General features: G+C 34.2%; 1 protein-coding gene across 15 annotated transcripts in view; it reads left to right on the top strand.

Moving 5' to 3' along the window:
* The window catches only part of VPS13B (vacuolar protein sorting 13 homolog B), an 802,500-nt gene that overhangs the window by 51,335 nt on the left and 733,793 nt on the right, over positions 1-17,372 (top strand). For all 15 annotated transcript variants that reach the window (XM_028500192.2, XM_028500193.2, XM_024115869.3 and 12 more), the window contains exons 5-6: positions 12,468-12,635; positions 16,458-16,639. In XM_028500192.2, the coding sequence (XP_028355993.1) occupies positions 12,468-12,635; positions 16,458-16,639 (350 nt within the window). The remainder of the gene's footprint in view (positions 1-12,467; positions 12,636-16,457; positions 16,640-17,372) is intronic.

Below are 17,372 nucleotides of genomic sequence, written 5' to 3'. Positions count from 1 at the left end.
AAGAAAAAAGAATGAAAAGAAATGAAGACAGCCTAAGAGACCTCTGGGACAACATTAAATGCACCAACATTCGCATTATAGGGGTCCCAGAAGGAGAAGAGAGAGAGAAAGGACCAGAGAAAATATTTGAAGAGAATATAGTCAAAAAATTCCCTAACGTGAGAAAGGAAATAGCTGTCCAAGTCCAGGAAGCACAGAGAGTCCCATACAGGATAAACCCAAGGAGAAACATGCTGAGACACATAGTAATTAAATTGGCAAAAATTAAAGACAAAGAAAAATTACTGAAAGCAGCAAGGGAATACCGACAAATAACACACAAGGGAACTCCCGTAAGGTTAACAGCTGATTTCTCAGCAGAAACTCTACAAGCCAGAAGGGAGTGGCATGATGTACTTAAAATGATGAGACGGAAGAACCTACAACCAAGATTACTCTACCCGGCAAGGATCTCATTCAGATTTGATGGAGAAATCAAAAGCTTTACAGACAAGCAAAAGCTAAGAGAATTCAGCGCCACCAAACCAGGTCTACAACAAATGCTAAAGGACCTTCTCTAAGTGCGAAACACAAGAGAAGAAAAGGACGTACAAAAACAAACCCCCCAACATTAAGAAAGTGGTAATAGGAACATACATATTGATAATTACCTTAAACGTGAATGGATTAAATGCTCCAACCAAAAGACACAGGCTTGTTGAATGGATACAAAAACGAGACACATATTTAGGCTGTCTACAAGAGACCCACTTCAGACCTAGGGACACATACAGGCTGAAAGTGTGGGGATGGAAAAAGATATTCCATGCAAATGGAAATCAAAAGAAAGCTGGAGTAGCAATACTCATATGAGAAAAAATAGACTTTAAAATAAAGAATGTTACAAGAGACAAGGAAGGACAGTACACAATGATCAAGGGATCAATCCAAGAAGAAGATATAACAATTATAAATATATATGCACCCAACATAGGAGCACCTCATTACATAAGGCCACTGCTAACAGCTATAAAACAGGAAATCGACAGTAACATAATAATAGTGGGAGACTTTAACACCTCACTTTTACCAATGGACACATCATCCAAAATGAAAATAAAAAAGGAAACAGAAGCTTTAAATGACACAGTAGACCAGATAGATTTAATTGATATTTATAGGACATTCCATCCAAAAACAGCAGATTACACTTTCTTCTCAAGTGTGTATGGAACACTCTCTAGGATAGATCACATCCTGGGTCACCAATCAAGCCTCAGTAAATTTAAGAAAATTGAAATCATATCCAGCATCTTTTCTGACCACAACGCTATGAGATTAGAAATGAATTACAGGGAAATAAACATAAAAAACACAAACACATGGAGGCTCAACAATATGTTACTAAATAACCAATAGTTCACTGAAGAAATCAAAGAGGAAATCAAAAAATACCTAGAGACAAATGACAATGAAAACACGATGATCCAAAACCTATGGGATGCAGCAAAAGCAGTTCTAAGAGGGAAGTTTATAGCTATACAAGCCTATCTCAAGAAACATGAAAAATCTCAAATAAACAATCTAACCTTACATCTAAAGGAACTTGAGAAAGAAGAACAAACAGAACCCAAAGTTATTAGAAGGAAAGAAATCATAAAGATCAGAGCAGAAATAAATGAAATAGAAACAAAGAAAACAATAGCAAAGATGAATAAAACTAAAAGCTGGTTTTTGAGAAGATGAACAAAACTGATAAACCATTAGCCAAACTCATCAAGAAAAAGAGGGAGAGTACTCAAATCAATAAAATGAGAAATGAAAAAGGAGAAGTTAAACAGACACCACAGAAATACAAAGCATCCTAAGAGACTACTACAGGCAACTCTGTACCAATAAAAATGGACAACCTGGAAGAAATGGACAAATTCTTAGAAAGGTATAACTTTCCAAGACTGAACCAGGAAGAAATAGAAAATATGAACAGACCAATCACAAGTAATGAAATTGAAACTGTGATTAAAAATATTCCAACACACAAAAGTCCAGGACCATTTGTCTTCACACGTGAATTCTATCAAACATTTAGAGAAGAGCTAACACCCATCCTTCTCAAACTCCTCCAAAAAATTGCAGAGGAAGGAATACTTCCAAACTCATTTTATGAGGCCAACATCACCCTGATACCAAAACCAGACAAAGATACTACAAGAAAAGAAAATTACGACCAATATCACTGATGAATATAGATGCAAAAATCCTCAACAAAATACTAGCAGACAGAATCCAACACCACGTTAAAAGTATCATAAACCATGATCAAGTGGGATTTATCCCAGGGGTGCAAGGATTCTTCAATATACATAAATCAATCAATGAGATACACCACATTAACAAACTGAAGAATAAAAACAATATGATCATCTCAGTAGATGCAGAAAAAGCTTTTGACAAAATTCAACACCGATTTATGATAAAAACTCTCCAGAAAGTGGGCATAGAGGGAACCTACCATGACCTAATAAAGGCAATATACGACAAACCCACAACAAACATCATTCTCGATGGTGAAAAACTGAAAGCATTTCCTCTAAGATCAGGAACAAGACAAAGATATCCACTCCCACCACTATTATTCAACATAGTTTGGAAGTCCTAGCCATGGCAATCAGAGAAGAAAAAGAAATTAAACAAATACAAATTGGGAAAGTCGATTTATGATAAAAACTCTCCAGAAAGTGGGCATAGAGGGAACCTACCATGACCTAATAAAGGCAATATACGACAAACCCACAACAAACATCATTCTCGATGGTGAAAAACTGAAAGCATTTCCTCTAAGATCAGGAACAAGACAAAGATATCCACTCCCACCACTATTATTCAACATAGTTTGGAAGTCCTAGCCATGGCAATCAGAGAAGAAAAAGAAATTAAACAAATACAAATTGGGAAAGTAGAAGTAAAACTGTCACTGTTTGCTGATGACATGATACTATACATAGAGAATCCTAAGGATGCCACCAGAAAACTACTAAAGCTAATCAATGAATTTGGTAAAGTTGCACGATACAAAATTATGCACAGAAATCTCTTACATTCCTATACACTAATGATGAAAAAATCTGAAAGTGAAATTAACGAAACACTCCCATTTACCATGGCAACAAAAAGAATAAAATACCTAGGAATACACCTACCTAGGGAGACAAGAGACCTGTATGCAGAAAACTATAAGACACTGATGAAAGAAATTAAAGATGATACCAACAGATGGAGAGATATACCATGTTCTTGGATTGGAAGAATCAATATTGTGAAAATGACTCTACTATCCAAAGCAATCTACAGATTCAGTGCAATCCCTATCAAATTGCCAAGGGCAATTTTTACGGAACTAGAACAAAAAATCTTAAAATTTGTTTGGAGACACAAAAGACCCCGAATAGCCAAAGCAGTTTTGAGGGAAGAAAGCGGAGCTGGAGGAATCAGAGGCCCTGACTTCAGACTATACTACAAAGCTACAGTAATCAAGGCAATATGGTACTGGCACAAAAACACAAACATAGAGACAGCTGCTTCAATAAGTGGTGCTGGGAAAACTGGACAGCTACATGTAAAAGAATGAAATTAGAACACTCCCTAACACCATACAGAAAAATAAACTGAAAATGGATTAGAGACCTAAATGTAAGACTGGACACTATAAAACTCTTAGAGGAAAACATAGGAAGAACACTCTTTGACATAAATCACAGGAAGTTTTTTTTTTTTTTTTTTTTTTGTGGTGCACGGGCCTCTCACTGTTGTGGCCTCTCCCATTGAGGAGCACAGGCTCCGTGGCCATGGCTCACGGGCCCAGCCACTCCGCGGCATGTGGGATCTTCCTGGACTGGACACGGACCCGTGTCCTCTGCATCAGCAGGCGGATTCTCAACCACTGCGCCACCAGGGAATCCCAGGAAGATGTTTTTTGATCCACCTCCTGGAGTAGTGGAAATGAAAACAAAAATAAACAATGGGACCTAATGAAACTTCAGAGCTTTTGCACAGCAAAGGAAACCAGAAAGAAGACAAAAAGGTAACCCTCAGAATGGGCGAAAATATTTGCAAACGAATCAACGGACAAAGGATTAATCTCCAAAATATATAAACGGCTCATGGAGCTCAATAGTGAAAAAACAAACAACCCAATCCAAAAATGGGCAGAAGACCTAAGTAGACATGTTTCAATAAAGAAGACATACAGATGTTCAAGAAGCACATGAAAAGCTGCTCACCATCACTAATTATTAGAGAAATGCAAATCAAAACTACAATGAGATACCACCTCACACCAGTTAGAATGGGCATCATCAGAAAATCTACAAACAACAAGTGTTGGAGAGGGTGTGGAGAAAAGGGAACCCTGTTGCACTGTTGGTGGGAATGTAGATTGATACAGCCACTATGGAGAACAGTATGGAGGTTCCTTAAAAAACTAAAAATAGAATTACCATATGATCCAGCAATCCCACTACTGGATATATACCTAGAGAAAACCATAATTCAAAAAGACATGCACCGCGGTGTTCATTGCAGCACTGTTTACAATAGCCAAGTCATGGAAACAACCTAAATGCCCGTCGACAGATAAATGGATAAAGAAGATGTGGTACCTATATACTATGGAATATTACTCAGCTATAAAAAGGAATGAAATTGGGTCATTTCTTGAGCCGTGGATGGATCTAGAGACTGTCATACAGAGTGAAGTAAGTCAGAAAGAGAAAAACAAATATCGTATATTAATGCGTATATGTGGAACCTAGAAAAATGGTACAGATGAACTGGTTTGCAGGGCCAAAGTTTAGACACAGATGTAGAGAACACACGTACGGACACCAAGCGGGGAAAGCTGCGGGGGTGTGGGGGTGGTGGTGTGATGAATTGGGCGATTGGGATTGACATGTATACACTGATGTGTATAAAATGGATGACTAATTAGAACCTGCTGTTTAAAAAAAAATAAAGTTCAAAAATTTAAAAAAGAAAAAAAAAAGTTTTTTTTTGCTTAACTTACATGGAACCCAAACATCAGAGCAATCTACATAACCAAGCTGGTGCAAATGATTTTAAGTGGTGATTTGGGTATTTTGAGTATGTTGGCTATCTCCCACGTGGTATAACATTGATTGTTCTCAATTAATGTCTTGATTTGATCGTTGTCAACTTCAACTGGTCTATCCGACCGTGGAGCGTGGTCCAGTGAGAAATCTCCAGCACAAAACTTCGCAAACCACTTTTGTCACGTGCTATCAGTCACAGCACCTTCTCCATACACCGCACAAATCTTTTTTTGCGTTTCAGTTGCGTTTTTACCTTTCTTGAAATAATAGAGCATAATATGCCAAAAATGTTGCTCTTTTCCTTTCATCTTCAGTATCAAAATGGCTACACAAAAATTCACCAATTTTGATTATTTTTTTTAAATGCACGCTGATATGACAGCTGTCATAATACAGTCTTAACAAAATTGTTTCAAATGAAGTTAAAGACAGCTAAGCACTACTAGAGTCATCTTACGGAAAAAACCAGTCAAAGTTTTTGGCCAACCCAATATATGTATGTACACACACACACAGGGTGTAATGGAAATATTTAGGGTATAGATAAATTAAAAATTATGTTGCCCACTGGGTCTGAAGTTGTGACCTAGACATCTTTGATCTTCATCATCTAGCATGGAGGTTAGGAAATATTTTCTGTAAAGGGCCAGTTATTAAATATTTTAGGCTTTGCAAGCCATAGTTTTTCTGTTACAGCTCTTCCACTTTTTTGATGTACTGTGAAATCAGCCATAAGCTGTAAATAAACTAATGTTTGTGACTATGTTCCAATAAAACTTTATTTATAACAACAGATGGCACAGCCTCATTTGGCCAGCTCCAATCTGATACAATGTCTGGTTCATAATAGCCATTTATGTATTTACTGCACTGCATAAAAACTGAACTGCATAAAATCACACAGGGTTTTCAGAGATTGATAATCGGAATCATAGAGTCATTGAAATGTAGAATAAGAAGCTACTTCTGATTTTTCTGGTCTAGCAGTCTATCTTTTTTGGGACATGGACACTTGAAAATCTGTTGAAAAAGTTGTAGACCCACATAGGCACATTTAAAATTTGCATGTGACTTTGGGGTACTCACATACTCACTGAAGTCTATCTGTAGGCCCCAGCTAAGCCTCTGATCTAGCTTACGTTTTGTGGATGAGAAATTGGAAACTTAGATATTTTGGTGTAGATGAGGAATACTTTATTATACTTTACAATACCTGTGGTATACATGAGGTATATATTATTAAATTAGTAGTCATTTACTCAAGATTTTGTTTTCTCCAGAAAATATTGAATATGAAATGGAAGGTGTGTGTGTGTGTGTGTGTGTGTGTGTGTGTGTGTGTGTGTGTGTGTGTGTGTGTTTGCTTAATGCTTGCCACCTTAGGCTGTTAGGGTTTGGTTTCCTGAAAGAAAATCTCTTGAAGGGAGTTTAATAATAGTTGGAGAGTATCAGATAATTTAAGAATATTTGTAATATATCAGCTGTTCGAGAGCCTGAGCCAAAAATGGCAATGTATTTTTATAGAAGATAGCACAATCATTTCTTGTCTACTTGCCTGTGGGGAAGCTCAGCAATTTAAGCTATCTAATCACTCTTCCTTTCTGGAACATCTAAGAATAGAGAGAACCTTGTTGTAAATGAAAAAGAAATTCAGAGCTTATTTTACCTCTTCTATTTTTATGCTTTTACTGTTTTTAACATTTTCCATTAACATTTTCAGGAAAAACTTAAAAAAAAAAAAACAATGACCAGATATGTAAGTTAAGTTAATATTAAGTGGTGGACACCTTAACTTCTAAATTTCAGGGGATTAGCACGACAAAAGTGTTTGTTTTCTTTATGTACCAGTTAAGGCAGTGTTCTGTCAGAAGCCCAGGTTCCTTTTATCTTGAGGCTCTGCTATGCCCTACCCAGGCTTTGAATTATACTTCTTTCAGCCTTTTTTTTTTTTAAACATCTTTATTAGAGTATAATTGCTTTACAGTGGTGTGTCAGTTTCTGCTTTATAACAAAGTGAATCAATTATACGTATGCATATATCCCCATATCTCTTCCCTCTTGCATCTCCCTCCCTCCCACCCTCCCTATCCCACCCCTCTAGGTGGTCACAAAGCACTGAGCTGATCTCCCTGTGCTATGCGGCTGCTTCCCACTAGCTATCTATTTTACATTTGGTAGTGTATATATGTCCATGCCACTCTTTCACTTTGTCCCAGCTTACCCTTCCCCCTCCCCGTATCCTCAAGTCCATTCTCTAGTAGGTCTGCAGACCTGCTTTCAGCCTTTTTAAGAGGAGAATCTGGAGAAGACCTATCCACTTCTTACTAACCCCAGGTTGGAAGTGATATATATCCTTCTCAAGTTTCATTGAGGAAAACTATCTTCATGGACGTTATGTATATCTTAGAAGTCATATCTCAGAAACAATTCTACATTCTGGAAGGGGAAGCACAAAATATTGATGGATAGCTAGTCATTTCTGCTATACAGGTGTTCTTTCTCATTAATATATTGATCGTTTTAAAAGTATGTTATGCTTTTGTCAATAACCTTCAAGATATCTAACATGTATATTTTGTTTGTAACAGAAAAAGTGATAACTGGAGAGCTTTTATTTCATTCTAATTAGATTGAGTTTCAAAACATTGCTTAGTGGAGGCAGGCTGTTCAGTTCCCCAAATCTTTATTGCTGTATGCTGGAGCAGCTAGTTGAAGGCTATTTTTGCCCTTAGAGAATTAATGGCTTAGTATAGGAGATTTTGTAGACTACTAACTACAGTGCAAAACCAAAGCAAAGAGGAGCTCTAAGGAAGCACAATTAATATTTTTGGGATACTAAAAGAAAGGAGTGGTTATGTCCAGGTGTGTGTGGCTTCTAAAACACAGAGGTAAAATGAAGAGGTAAGAAAAATTGAAAATGAAAGGATGGAAAATGGTATAGTAGACAAGCACTATCCAAAAATAACATAAAGATCAGGCAAAATAAAACTTAAGGCAAAAGCATTGATGGACGTATATAATAGATGCTGAATTATAGTAAAAGGTACTGTTCTCCAAAAAGTATATGATGGCTTTGTATGTACCTAACAACCTATCTTTGAAATGTGATAGATCAAGCAGAAAAAAAAAAATACCCAAACTGGGTCTTTGAATAGCACAATTAACAAGATTGTTTTATAGATACATGTAAAACTCTGCACCCAGCAGATAAGACAGTGTACATTCTTTTGATGCACACATTGGATAGTATAGACATTGAAAAAGACTTGGTCAAAAAGGAATTCTTGACAAATTTCAAAGAATCATTATCCTAAAGACCATCCTCTCTGGCCACAATACAATTAAATTAGAATAATTACCGATATGTTTGAATTTACTTCTACCATTTTATTATTTGTTTGGTTTTGGTAAGCTCTGATTTTCATTCTTCTATTTCCCCTCTTGTGCTTGCTGTTTACTTTTCAGTGTCCTGAAATAGCTGCTCCATACTTTGTTTCCAGGTTTTCTGGCTACCTTCAGTGAGAAAGAGTGTAATGTGCTTACTTTATCTTACCCAGAACCTAGAACCTGTTAACATTTTGATGTACGACCTTTTAGAGACTTTTGTTTCTTCATGTGTGTGTGTGTGCACATACACATATACATTGTTTTGTAATTTGTGTTTTTTAATGTTAGGAACATGTTTCAAGGACATTAATTTTTTCACAATGTTATTTTAATCATTGGCATGTATTACATTGTGTAACTGTTCCATAGTTTGTTTAATCAGTCCCTTTTTGTTTGTTATTTAGGTTATTTTTCATTTTCTGTTTCGTAAAATGCTTTAACAAACATACTGGTAGGTAAATCTTTGCACACACCTCTGTTTATTTCCTTAGGAGAAATTCTTATCAACTATAAAATCAAAATTTGTGAGTAATTTTAAGGTTTTGGCATGTGTAACCAAATTATTCCCTGTGAAAAATTTGTTAACAGTATTTTCTAACAAGCACATTTTTGGTCCGATGCTGTTTTTGATTATCAAAAAATATTTCTTTGAAACTTTTATAGATGGAAAATGCTATCATATCTTTTATTGCTAGCTGGAATTATCATTTTTTTAAACCATTTTATTCTCTTTTCATTTCATTATGAAGAATAGCAAATTTTTATGTTTTGTTAGCTGATCGATATTCAGTATTTTTCAGTTATATCTTTTGGATTTTCTATATAAAAAACAGTCATCTTCATGTAATGGTGATTTTGTGTTCTTCTTGTCAGTACTTACACTTATTTCTCTTTTTTACCCTTCCTTAGTTGTTTAGAACTTCTCTGACTGTCTTAAATAATAATACTGGTAATAAGTATCTTCAACTCACAGCTATTTTCCTTAGCTCCTACAGTAACTGCCCTAAGTTATCTTTTAGTTACCAAATCTGATGGATTAAAAAAAAAATTCTTGTATTATAGAACCTCTCTACTGCATTACCAATAAGGAATCCTTATTCTTAACCTTCTAAGTAAGTTTTGTTTTGAAATAATTTCAACCTTACAAAAAAGGCAAGAACATTAGAGAGAACTAAATTTTCGTTTAACTATAAGTTGCCTATATTATGCTGCATAACCCCCCAAAATATTTTACACCAAAAATTTGATGAGGAAGTTTTTAGGTGCTGTAACCAAGTCATCAACCATGGAATCTCTGTTTTTGAGCAACTTGGCTTCCTAGTGACCATGTTAGGATAAACTGATTGCAAATACTGTCTGTTTGTAACCCAAGTATTTGCCATATGCTATTTAATTTAATCATATCAGATAAATAAATAAGATATAATCTTTGCTCTCTAGGATTTCATAGTTTAACAGAGAAGGTAATTATACATAAACATATACAAATGACAGGCTTATGAGGTAACATAAGCCCAAGAAAAGTGATACAGTCTCCTTAATGTTGACGTGTAGGGTGAGGGACATTGGAGAAGAGGATATAGGGCAGAGGACATTCATACTGGGCCTGAACAAGATGGGAGAATGGACAAAGTGTTCTACACAGAGGGAAGATCATGAACAAAGTCAATGAAAATTCATAGTGTTTTTTCTGGCCCTGTGGGCATTAGATGTATGTGTTTGGAGAAATTGGGTTTGTGAGTGGGAGAGAGTTGGATAATGATAAGAATTTCTGGAAAGGTTGACTAGTAGGAGGCTGTTGTTTTAGAGCCATCTAATATGACATCTTAGAGGTTCTTATCCGCAGAGTGACCTTGCGTTTTCAGGTGCTTGTGGAATAGACCTGAATTACTGTTATTTCACTTGAACAGATGTATTCCTAGGGAGTCTCTAAATATGGAGTGATGAGAGCTCTTAGATCTGCTCTTTGACATTTTTCTGTAGCAAACTTTGAACTAAGTTATTATGAGGGATTAAGGAGATAGTGTATCATTTATTCTGTTGGTTAGTTGCTGTTACTTTGGCATTGCGTGTTTTAATAGGAAAACATAAATAGTCTTCTGTAGAAGTAGTTCTTTTTAGATACTTGATTCTTTTACTTTGGTGATTTGGCGTATTCATCTCAGCTTGTATTATGAGAAACTAAGAGAAGATATTAAAAAGTAGGTGAAAAATCCATCAGTAGGTTTTCTGTCAGTTACAGTACATTTACAGTATTATGTTTCTTTCGTTACTTTGCATTATATGTTTTCTCTGGTTCTGTCTCTGAGAGGTTTTTTTTTTTCTGGGGCAGGGGAGACAATAAAAACTCATAAACTCTTAAGAGGATTTTATGAATTCTCTCTTGATGACAGGTTTTTCAGAAATAGGAAAATCAGTGTTAGTCATGCTTCTTGACTTTTCAGAAACTGTTCATGTTTAACATCTCTCTTGAGTAGTGATAGCATGGGGGAAATATACATTTTAAGGTTGAACATTTTGATACTTAAAATTTCTTTTGGAAGAGTAATTTGTTAAACATCATTTTAGCCTCTCGTAAAATATTTGTTCCCTAAATTTATTGATATTTTGTATGTTAATTTTATAGCATATGATAATTGGCACTCTAAAAGCTGCTAATATGAGAAAAACTTGAACTTAGTCATTCCACATTTCTTTTCTATTTGTATCCATTGGTAATAAATGAAGTTGGTTTTTGCAAGCATTTGCGGTTGAATAAATTTTTTTGTGTGTGTGTGGTACGCGGGCCTCTCACTGCCGTGGCCTCTCCCGTTGCGGAGCACAGGCTCCGGATGCACAGGCTCAGTGGCCATGGCTCACGGGCCCAGCCGCTCCGCGGCATGTGGGATCCTCCCGGACCGGGGCACGAACCCGCGTCCCCTGCATCAGCAGGCGGATTCTCAACCACTGCGCCACCAGGGAAGCCCTTGAATAAAATTTCAGTAAGCTTTCTTCTAGCAGGCTTCAGTGTAGGTGTTAACAATGTCAATTGCTGACAGAAGTTGATTCTATTTTGTCAGTAAAGTTCTGGTTTAAAGAATACAAGCAGATAGTTATTTCATGAAATAGCTAAAATTTTAATTAGTTTTTACATGGGTTTTATAGTGGAAAATGCATTTGAATAAAGTTTTTAATCTTTTTCTCCTTTGTCTTTTTAAATGCTGTTTAGTTTTAGTTTCACTTATATTTTCAATTATATTCCTCAATAATATATCTATACACATTTATTGTGTGAGAAACTTCTGAGATTATGAATTCTCATCATGCTTTATCTGTTTTCTTTCTTTCCCTACTTTTCTCTTTTGTCTTCTTCATTGTGTTCTTTTCCCCTCTTTCTTTAATACTTTCTATGTTTTCTTCCTCAGTCATATTCTCCCCCCTTCCGTGTTTCAGTATTATACATTAGTAAGTGGAAATCATTGAATCCGTTATGATGGTCTTGTTTCTTCTATCTTTCTTCCTCCTGGCCTCGTTTTTGAATATCTTTATGGGTATTTAAAGTAGGAAGAGAAGATGGTAGCTGAAAAAAGAACCTTAAAGAAGCTCTTCTTCCTCTTATGTATTGTATAATCAGTATATAGTAACATTGTTTCATTTGGGAAAATGTTTATAAAATAGGCAGAAATCAGACAAAGTACTTGTAGATTAGGATAATCTTTGAATGGGATCTAGAATTATGTTGTTAAAAGGTATGGCTTCTATGGTTTCTCTTAGTATGTGAAACTTCATGATATAGAACTTCTTTGTAATAGTTTTTGTTGGGGTGGATCTGCTACTTATTAGCTGTGTCTCATTGGCAAACCTGTTTACTTATCTGAATGTTAGTTTCATATTTGCAAAATAAGATAAATGATACCCATCTTTCACATACATTAAGTTTAGTAACATTTTAAGAATAATTATTTATTGATAGATTTAACTTCTAATTGGATTCTTTTTTCCCCTGTTTTATAGGTTATGTGCAGAGTCTGATTAGACGAGTTGTAAATAACGTAAATATTGTTATAAATAATCTCATACTAAAATATGTTGAAGATGATATTGTTCTTTCAGTCAACATCACTTCTGCAGAATGCTATACAGTAGGTGAATTGTGGGATCGTGCGTTCATGGATATTTCTGGTGAGTAAATGTCAAGAAGAGTATAGCTTTTTCTATTGTTGAAGCAGTTGTCTTGCATTCTAAACCTTTTTTTGGGCCACCAGGCTCCTGGATAAGTCTAATGAAAGCTTTATGCCTTCAGCCTGGAAAAATGCACATATGTAAAATTTAGCATACAATTATATTAATTTTTATTCTTTCTTACCGGTCACTTTCTTGCTTCAAATATTGTATATAGTATTTTACAATGCTATGGGTTGAAGGAATAAAAATTAAATAACACTTAGTTAAAATTTTGAATGTTTATGAAAGAGGAAAGGGGACATGTTGCTTTAGTTCAGTAACGGCAAAACAGTGTATCTGACTGATTTATGTTTTAGGTTTGTGTACTACAGAGCATATTGGGGATTTTTGGATAATCCCAAAGCCTCCTTTGTTATGTGCTGCATTCTCCTTCTGCTTATATTAGAAGAACTATTAAGTAATAATATAATTTAATAACTACCAAATATTTATTATTATTTTATTTATTATGTTCTGCATGGAAGGTAGGCACTGTGTCAAGCCTTGAAATTAGAGCTCTGAAAAAAATAGTGCTGCTTCTTAGTTTTGTTAGAAGACATAATAGTTAAATAAGGCACAACACTTGTTGATACATGTTCTGATAGGGTAGGGTAAGCAGTGGGTATTTTTGGAAAATATAATAAGGAGACTATTGTGACCACCTTTTATTTGTGACTCGCCATTGTACATAATTGTTAAAGGTGCTGGCACTAAAGTTAGACTACCTGAGTTTGAATCCTGGCTCTCCCAACTTCATAGAGATGTATGACCTTGGGTGAGTTACTTCACTTCACTGTTTCTTAGTTTCCTCAAATAAATACCATAGCATAACGGTGTCTTCTACATAGTCAGCACTCAGAAAATGAGCTTCTATTATTATTATTTAAATTCATTTTCTCAGATTCTCATTACAATTCCATAAAGTGATATCCTTTCTCATTCGTTTAGTCATATATTCATTTACATACTTTAAGTCCTAGTTTCAAGAAAGCAAAGTGAAATTGAGTCTCAAGGTTACTTAACTTGTCTTGTTAGGGCATACAAATAGGAACTAGAAGAATTGGAATATAGTTTTGTTTTTGTATGTTAAGGTTTGACCTTCACATTTTAATAATGAAGAATAATCCTGATCTTGCAGCTCTGTTGTGAGGCATAAATAAGAGCATATGCGAAGGCCCAGACTTTGTTTCTGAGACATTTTCAATGCCTCCTTCTTACCCTCTGTGGAAAGAAATACTTGGTTAAAATGCCAAAATAAAAAGTTATGAAAAATAGAAAACAAACAGAACTGGATGATGCAGGATTGAATAAATGGGTTGACATTTTAGGGGAAGAAATGTCATTTATAGTTTTTACATAGAAGTAAGGCAAATATTACTCTGGGAAGTTATTTATAATGAATTAGAAAGAGTCTTGGATTGGGAGTTAGGGGATCTTGGTTCAGATCTTCCCTCCAACACTAACTTGGTGCAACCTTGGGTAAGTCATTTGTAAATGTGAATTATCATTACTGCCAACCTACCAGTGTATTTATGAGAGTCACGTATGATACCACATGAAAGCTCATGATGATGGTGGTGTTAAAGACAGCAAAGAGTATTTTCCATTTATTGAGTGCTTGTTAACTGCTGTGCCTGGTGCTGTTTTTGTTTTTGTTGTTTTTTTAGTTAATTATCTTGTTTGAATCCTTTAGCTTCTGAGGTAGATACTGTTTCCCCTTTTATTAATTTTTAATGCAACATTTGGTACTTAAAAGGATTTATGTAACATACACTTGTTATAACACAATATAATGAACGCTTACCCTTTAAATAACTAGAACATTAACAGTTTGCCCCCTCCAATGTATTTTTCCCTGTCCTGTTCCCTTGCTTCCTCCTAGAGTTAACTGCTGTATTAAATTTTATAATTTAATTGCTTTAAAAAAGTGCTGTAAAAAGGAATGAAGTCCTGATACGTGCTAAAACATGGATGAATCTTGAAAACATAATGCATACATGTAAGCATTTCTTTAGGACATATATAGTACTTAGGAGTGGGTTTGTTAGTTGGGAGGATATGCAAATATTCACATTTTCAAAATAATGCAGAATCATTTTCCACAGTGCTTGTTAGATAGAAATAGTTATTATCCTCATTTTATAGATTAAATTGTAGTATGTTATGAAAAGTAAGTACCAGAACCAGAATTCATTTTGTATTTTTTTCAAGATAGTTCCTGTTATATTCATGTTTAAGAAAAATATTTTTCAAAGCTTAATAATTTCCTCTCTCACTGAAAAATTTTCTAGGATATCCTTGAAATATGATCACTTTATATTCTTATAATATAATGGATAAGAACATATGCTCTGGAGTAAGGTTGTCAGAGGTTGAATTACACCTCTGTTCTTTATAAACTGTCTAACATTACAGATTATTTACCCTTACGGTGCCTTTGTTCCACAGCTTTTAAACAGCGCCATATAAATATTATAAGAGATAATGGATGTAAAAGATTTAGTGTAGTGTCTAATAGCAAATACTCAGTGAATTATAATTATTATAAAGAGAGGGAAGGAAGCATCTAGCTGGTTTCTTTCATTTCTTGTCCTATTATGATAATTTCTTTAATTTATGTACATGTATATACTAACAGTAACTAAATTATTTATATACTATGTAAAATGAAATTATATGGTAAGTTTGTGTTTTTTCCAACTAACAGACAAATTTGAAATTTATTTGCTGAATAAAACTTTACTGTTTTCATACATGTGCATACTCTTTATACTTCTTAAAAACTTAAATCCAAAAAAAGAAGAAAATTAAATGTTGAATTAATTAGAGGTTGCCAGGATATACTCAGAAATAGAAAGTATAGTTTATTGTTTTGAAGATTCCCATGGCCATAGCATGTGGATAGTTGCTAGCTGAAAGTCACTGACCAAGTAGATTTGGGCCTAATGTTTACCTAGGAATTGCTTATTAGTTAGGAATAAATTTGCTAAAGGTTTTATTTTCTAGTTTGATACCTTACCAGCAATTGTTTCCATTTTTATTCCCTTGAAAACAAACTTTATACCATTACTGGTAACTTTGTAATTTCTTTATTAGTTATTATTTAGAGGCGTGCTGGCCACTAGAATATTCTGATGGAATATGATGATGGAAATGTTTTATTTTTTACTGTCCAGTACGCTAGCCACTAACTGTATGTGGCTTTTGAGTACATGAAATGTGGCTAATGTAACCAAGGACCTGAAATTTTAGTTTTATATAGTTTTAGTTAATTCATAGGTAAATTTAAATAACACCATATTGATGGTGGCTACCATACTGAAGAGTGCAGTTTTTGAGAGTAGCAGTAAGTTTTTCAGTGTAAAATAAATGTTAAATGAGAGACTGTTACTCAAAATATTTTTTTAATATGGTTTTTCAAGAATTTTATTTTATTGTTATTTAATATTCCATTGCAGATAGTGAAATGTAGCAAAATTTTTCATAAAGTTTGTCTTAAATTTGTAGTTAGGTGTCAAGCAAATTGGGGGCAAGCTGCTTCGTTTCTTTAGGCTCTATTTGATCGTTTGTACATAAAATGGGGATTATTGTGCCTAAGGTTGTTGGAAGATTTAAATGATATAATAAATGAAAAGTTCTTTTATAGGTTCTGACATCATGTATTAAATGCGCTATTATCTTATTTCTGCTATTATTTTTATTACTGTTATACTAATAAATAATTGACTTTTTTTCCTCTAACTTTCCTTTTTACTTAAAATGTTTTTCTTTTCTTTTTAGCAACTGATCTGGTGCTGAGAAAGGTTATCAATTTTTCCGACTGTACAGTTTGTCTTGATAAACGAAATGCTAGTGGTAAAATAGAATTTTACCAGGATCCTTTATTGTACAAATGTTCCTTCAGAACACGTCTGCATTTTACATATGATAACCTAAATTCCAAGATGCCATCTGTTATTAAAGTAGGTGTTTCTTTTTCTAATAGTTGAGTTGCATGTTTCTACCTTATTGACTTTCATACATGCTAATTATTATTAAAAAGTAAAGAAGAAATTAACCTCATAAATATATAAACCATTATTTTTTGTAAAAATGTTTTATTTATAACTTTTATGTATTTTTTACATATTATAACTTTTTGTATTGTGTGTTCTAATAGAGGTATTTTGGGGGAGAACTTTTTTTTTTTGTGACTGTGGTTTCTTTTTTAGTTTGTCCACCTGATTAGTGTTTTTCTCTTCAAGTAGATAGAAGAGATCATATCAAAAAGTGCATTTATATCCATGGTGGACTGAAGATCAATCTTTATTTCAATCCTTATAAATTGTTTATGTGATAGCAATAGTTATTGACCCTTATCTTTCTTAGGTAACTTTACAAGACTTAAATTTGCTTACCTAATATCTTAGTTTATTGGTTTTGGAAATTTTAGCTTTTTATCTGTGGTTTCAAAATGTAATTACAATTTTATGTCAATGGAAATTTTTCAGTAATGTCTTTTTTTTTGTTTTTAGACGAGCTTTTATTTATTTATTTATTTAATGTTTTTATTGGCATATAATTGCTTTCCAATGGTGTATTAGTTTCTGCTTTATAACAAAGTGAATCAGTTATACATATACATATATCCCCATGTCTCTTCCCTCTTGGTCTCCCTCCCTCCCACCTTCCTATCCCACCCTTCTAGCTGGTCAC

This window comes from Physeter macrocephalus, chromosome 15, assembly GCF_002837175.3.
Source record: "Physeter macrocephalus isolate SW-GA chromosome 15, ASM283717v5, whole genome shotgun sequence".
In the NCBI taxonomy this organism is placed as follows: Eukaryota; Metazoa; Chordata; class Mammalia; order Artiodactyla; family Physeteridae; genus Physeter; species Physeter macrocephalus.
This window is presented reverse-complemented; position numbering and strand designations above follow the sequence as displayed.